This window comes from Chondrus crispus, genomic scaffold, assembly GCF_000350225.1.
Source record: "Chondrus crispus Stackhouse genomic scaffold, scaffold_479, whole genome shotgun sequence".
Lineage (NCBI taxonomy): Eukaryota > Rhodophyta > Florideophyceae > Gigartinales > Gigartinaceae > Chondrus > Chondrus crispus.
The window spans coordinates 42,801-49,021 of NW_005179383.1; the positions used below are offsets into that span (position 1 = coordinate 42,801).

General features: G+C 58.0%; 1 protein-coding gene across 1 annotated transcript; it reads right to left on the reverse strand.

Moving 5' to 3' along the window:
* Positions 1–2,051: 2,051 nt before the first annotated feature.
* Positions 2,052–6,049, reverse strand: CHC_T00008716001 (Serine/threonine protein kinase). Its single transcript, XM_005719301.1, has 2 exons — positions 5,946–6,049; positions 2,052–5,808 (listed from the first exon to the last, which is right to left on the reverse strand). The coding sequence occupies exons 1-2, from the start codon at positions 6,047–6,049 to the stop codon at positions 2,052–2,054; spliced, it is 3,861 nt and encodes a 1,286-aa protein (XP_005719358.1).
* Between the last annotated feature and the right edge of the window lie 172 nt (positions 6,050–6,221).

The following is a 6,221-nucleotide window of genomic DNA, read 5'->3' on the forward strand; positions in this document are numbered from 1 at the left end:
GTTCGTTCCTCATTTCTTCAGCGCTTGCATTGCGCTGGCCAGTTCAGAAGTGTTGCCGTTTAAGGCGGGGGGGGGGGTGGGAGGGGGCTACGGGGAGCCACAAGTTGATGCGGCTCAACAGAATTGGGACATGGGCCCAGCTGAGAATCATCCAATAATATATCGCCAGATGTGTACAGGAGCCCATTCAGACGCAGGCACTTGGATGGGATGGATTGGTGAGTGGTAGTTGCCGTGTAACGGCAATGGATCTTACAGTAATTACAGAACGGTGATGGAGATTTGTGATCTGCCTTCGATGAATTTTCATTATTTCTAACATGCTCACACTATTTATACTCTGTACCCTCCTACTCGTGCAGTCTGTCCTCCTTCAGACTTTGCCCAGCTCCAGTTTTCCATCGCACTAACAACACACCACTCCACCATTCTTCTCTCTCACCCCGCCCACCCTATCGCTCCCATCCACACCCGCCACCCTCTCTGCAATCTCTGTCGCCGCCGCCGCCTCCACCATGCCGACGGCCTTCGCCCTCTCCACGCCCGTGCGCCGCTCCCCCGCTTCCATCTCGGGCCCCACCACGTCCTTCTCCCCCACGCGGCGCCCGCGCTTCCACGCCCCGCCACCCGCGCGCATGCGCCTCTCCTTCCCGCGTGCGCCGTCCTTCCCGGCGCTCCCGTTCCCGCGGCTGCGCCTCTCGTACGCGCCGCTGTCCTCCGCGGCGCGTCTGCAGCGGCTGTCCTCCGCCGTGCTGGCGATGCATCTGCCTGCGCTGGCGCTCCTGCTGCTGCGCCTTCTCTCGCCGGCCTTCCTCCCCCTCCCCGCGCTCGTGCTGCCCGAGCGGCTGCTCCTCCTCGCCCTGCTCGTCATCTCACCCGAGTTCGCGCACGGCTCGTACGTCAACCTGCGACACTGCGCCATCGTTGCCGTGCGCGGCGACCGCGCCGCCACCCGGCTGGAGGCCGAGTCCGCGGACAACCTCGCGCGCCGCGCCGAGCGCCTGGTCATGCCCGTGCGCGTCCACTCAGTCCTGACGTCCGTCGTCGCGGCCGGCACCCTGGCCGGGCTCTTTCTGGCCCCGCTCGCGCCCGCGTCGGGGGCACAGGTTGCGCTGCTGTTTCAGCTCGTGTTCTACCTGGCGAGGCGCGTCCGCTTCGAGCGGAAGGGAAAGGTGTATCGCTGCGATCGCATGCAGTATCGCGATATCGTTTGGGCATGCCTTGTGGCGAGTCTGTGTGTGGCCGCCGTTCAGCTGCGCTGGCTGCCGACTGTTGCGGCGGGGTGTGTGCTGGTTTCGGCCGTCGGCTTCTGGATTCTAAAGTGGGTCTTCGTGCCGTCCGAGGAGCGCGCTTTCTAAGCTGTTGCGAGATACTGTATGTGTTTGATGAGCGGGTGTGTGCGTATGGCGATGGCGAGGTGAGTACGTGGAGGTGGAGAGGGTTGTTGTTGCGTGCGTCAAGTTTTTCGTTGATGTGGTCGCGGGGTTACCAAGAAGCATGCAATAGTGCAAGGCGGTTTATGCTGGTACCGGCCCCGGTTGGTGCACGCAGCGGTTGCATGGAAACTGCGCTCGGGGGGAGGGATGGGATTGGCCTTGAGCTGAATGCGAGTGTATATCGACGCTCTCGTTGAAACGGTTTACGGCGTTGCTCGTGTCGATTATTCATCGGTCGCCACGGAGCAACGCGTGTACAGTCGAGATAGGTTCCGCCTTAACATTTTTATTAAAGTTTAACATGGGTTCTTGCCGATCCGTCTTCAAATACCGCTCAGTTTGCGTAGTTGGCGTTCCCGTGGCGGTATCAGAGTGATTTCTTACCGATACATCTCATGACAAAGGAAATGTCTCCACGTCTGCCCCCCCACATCATTCCAGCCGCCTGCAATGCTCCAAGGGTTGCGAAAAAAAATATGCCCTCTGCCCTCCGTTTCCAATGGGCGTGGGCAATATCATTCTGTAAACATAAGGGTCCTAGTATCTTTACAAGTTATCAAAATGTACAAGCGGCAACTTTCATAGCCGAACGAAATCTATCTCGCTTGTCACTTCTCAAGCATGTTGGATCACAGAATCGCCCATGTGACGACCTAAGGGCGTCCCTGCCCTTGGCCGCGGTCGCCGCGAATTTCTCGACTCGTTGTCCGGGACCCACGAATGAGCTCTGTCCACAAACCTTTCCCGTGCTTGTTCGAAGAACGTATGGAACGAGGCAGTATCTGTTCTCCCACGATCTTGTTTGGAGCGTCCGAACACCAAAACAGTAATGTCGTCTTCCGCAACCTGGAATTGTACAATACCGTGGAGGCCATTGCCTCTTCCCAGGGGCATCACAAACTTCATTTTCCGTTTTGTTTCCCGCTTGATCCGAACATCGGCTCCCATTTCCTGCAAAACTAGTCCGAGAACTCCCATGGCCGAAACCGGTGGTATACTCGTACGTATTTGCGCGTGCCTCTCGCCAAGCATTTGGTTTCTTACCTTCATGGTTAGAAGGGCAGAACGCAGTTTCGTGGCCACCTTCTTTTTGTCCGTTCCATAGTATGGTACGTCGTGCATGCCCATGGAAGCTGCCATGTCTGGACGTGTCGCTGTGGTGGTATCTCCAACCTCCAAGTGGCTATTGCTTTCCTTTCGGCCACTTCGGCGGTGGACTCGACTGTCAGCTCTCGTTGACATGTTCTGACTTTCCTTGAGCCGGCCTGGGATATACTCGGATGGTAACGGAACACTACCAGAATGACTTCGGTGCGGAGTGCTTGGTCTCACAGCTGCCGAAGGATTTGGAATATTCCCTTGATACCTAATTTGTGAGTAGGCATCCATGGGGCGACCAGTTTGTGCCAATATCTGCGCAGGCGGCATTGACGCCGTTGAACCGAACTGCATGGAGTTGCTGTCCTCCGAGCCGTTGTTGTTGTTCATGAGACGCAGGAATTCTTCAGCAATGTGAGAGTCCTCCCGACCACCATGATGCTCTTGCATCAGTCTATTCAGTTCGAGGAGATCGGTCTTGGAAGCTGGCTCAACGTCATCCCCCGTGACGGAAGCTACCCGATCTGGTCTATCCGACGGAATAGCCTTGTTCGTCTTCTTGATCATTCTGTTCAAGAGATCAGAAATATTCCGTCGTCTAGTCAGGTCGCTTTGATGCCTCGGGGCTTCCGTAACTACAGGGCTCCATGACCGTGGTTCTTCCTCGGATGACATGTCGGTCATAACGCGGCGGGGGCCTCCTAGGCGGGTCTCTCCGATTGACGGAATCTCCTCTCGGCTCCCAACAGTTGCGCCGTCCTCGTATTCTTCATCGCTCGTCACTCGACTCCTGTTGTTATGCCGCCCCGTAACTGGAGATATCCTTCCGTCACTAAGGCCATGTGTCTCAAAGAGGGACAAAAAGTTTGTGAAGACTGCCGCGACATCCTCCTTCTTCTGCATTTGGTTGATCTCTGTAACCATTCTGCTGAAATCTGATCGCAGCTCTTGCGACAGCCTGAAACCAGCTGGCTTGTCAGTCCCACGTAACTTGCAAATCATGTTCCATAGATACCGTGCAATGATTTCGGATTGGAATCCGGGATTCGTCGGCCCATACTCATCCCTCGCCGCGTATGGGTTCGCACTGGCTTGCCATGGTGTCGCATATCCTGATATGACACTTGGATGAGACCCTGATGGACTACTCACGTCCGAGCCGAAGCCATGGCGCCCGCTCATGCCCGGGGAAATCGAACGATATCTGTCATACGAGGTGCCGCCATTCACTCCCGGCGAATATACAACCGGAGGTGAATTTGGGACCTCGGAAGACAACGGGACCCTAAGTCCGCGAGGATCACTCTTCATGCCGTCGCGACCCAAGGCACGCCTCTGTGTATGCATGGACGACATGGATGATGGCCCCTCCACTGGGCTCATCATCGTTGATGCACCAGAGTTGACGCCTAGGTCCGAATCATACCTCCGGCCGGCCGCGCCATGTGTCGACTGCTGGAGGTACTGAGCTCGGAGCGAGTTGAAGTCAGAGCGTGGGCTGGCTCGCATAACTTTCGAACTAGGAGGAAGTTCGAGCTGGAGAGCCGGCTTCTCCTCATAATCCTCCGTACTATCTTGATCCGACGCCGTGCCTCCGTCTTGATCCGCACCCAATGGCATCGTATCCATTGGAGACTGGACCCGACTCCCTCCTGCTGGTTCATAAGAGGGTATTGGCGGCAAGGACGGCATACCATTATGCCTCACCGCGGACATTCTAGCCTGTGCAGGATGAATTCCAGGAGACCCGGGAACCGGAATGTGGCCGCTGGCTGCGGGTAAATGGTCGCCCGGCCCAACAGCGGCCGCTGCCGCCGCCGCTTTGAAGGCGGCAGCGGCTGTTGTCGACATTGGTCGCTTCGCGGGGGTAGCCGGGCGATCTTGCACTCGAGAGATGACCTCGAGATGAGGCGGAGGGGGTGAGCTCATATGAATGTCGACGTCCGGAGCGGGAATGGGAGGCTGGTACCATTCATACTGTGGAGTACTTTCTGGGACTCTGGGGTGCGGCGGCAGAGCGTGGGAGACGCCTTGAGAGTTTGCCAGCGCAGGTTCTCCGTGATAGCTCTGGTGTGGAACTGGCCACGGATCTATTGCTGGCTCACCTTGAAGCGGTTCCTCGGGATGCATTTGGGCGAGGTTGTGGGCGTGGGGGTGCACATAACCAGCATGCATCGCAGCGTCTGTAACAGCGGCCATCATCGGGGCGACTGGCGCAGAGGTATTCGGCACTGTGTTGTCATGCGTGTATGACGATATCGAGGCTGCGGCAGAGGCTTGTGGCAAACTATTGGAGGTGGCGGGAAGAGTGGCGTAGGATGGGATGGGATTGGCGAGTTGGGCGGCAGTGCGTGCGTCCGGAGCAGAGGAAAAAACCGGAGCGATGGGGGCCGCAGAGGTGGGCGGGCCAGTGGTGACAGTTGGGGAAGGGGCACGGGCGGTGGCGGTGGGGTTGCTCGAAGAGAGGAGGCTGGAAGGGTTCTTGTTGTAGAATGGGGCCTTCTTGACGTTGCGGGTATCGTCGCCATCGTAGTCAACCAAAAACCAGGGATGTCGCTTGACCTTGGCAAGGTCGTATCTCTTCGAGGAGTCGCGTACGAATAGGTTTGACAAGAGGTCTCTCGCCTCTGGGGACTCGATGGGGGAGTAGTCCGGTCTGCACTCAATGATGAGATCGTACAAGTCGTTGGGGTCCCGGGCCAAAAACGGGAGGCGGCCCGTGAGCAAGGCGTATAAGACGACGCCGCAGGACCAGGCGTCGACTTTGGCGCCGTTGTAGCCTTCCTTGGGGCACTCGATAATTTCCGGGGCACAATAATCCGGGGTGCCACACTGGGTGTACATGAGGCCTTGGTTGGCGTCGAAGCCTTTCATGCTTGAAAAGCCAAAATCTGTGATCTTAAGATCTCCGTTCTCATCGACGAGCAAGTTTTCAGGCTTGAGATCTCGGTGTGCGACGCCTCTCTTGTGGCAAAAATCGACGCCGTCAACGAGTTGCTGGAAAAAGCGTCGGGAGCGATGCTCTGGGAGCGGACCGTTTTTTCTGATGAGCTCGAAGAGCTCGCCGCCGACAACGAGCTCCATGACGATGTAGAGGCGGGTTTCGCTGGTGAGGACTTCAAAGAGCTTGACGATGTGCTTATGCGAGAGCGAGCGCATGACGTAAATCTCGCGACGGACCTGAATGGTGCTCTCCTGCTCCCGGATAGCGTCCTTGTCCATGATCTTGATGGCGACGCGGGCGTTGGTGTGGTGGTGGACGCCGATCTTGACTCTGCGGCGGGGGCAAGCACGGGATGGCAAAGAGGAAGGGCACAAGACGGGGACAGGTGTTATTAGATGGTTTTCGTTTGGTGCGGTCGGTGGTAGGTGGCAGGTGGGGAGGGAAATGAAGGGGTAGCAAGATCTTACCGTCCGAAGGCGCCCACGCCGATTGTGGAGTAGAGGGTGTAGTTGCCGACGTGGGTGGAGGCAGCGGCGCCGGGAGGCGGACCGGTGAGGTGCGAGGTGGGCATGACGCGGCTCGGCTGCGGCGGTTGTGTCTGCTGCTGTCTCTGCGAGTTCTGCAGCTGCTGTTGCTGCTGCTGCGACAGCGGGGCGGCGGCCGGGCGTGAGGCCGGTGCCGGGGAAGGGGGGCGTGCGTCCATGGCGGGATGGGGTGAAGGGAGGGAAGGGGGAGGGAAGGGG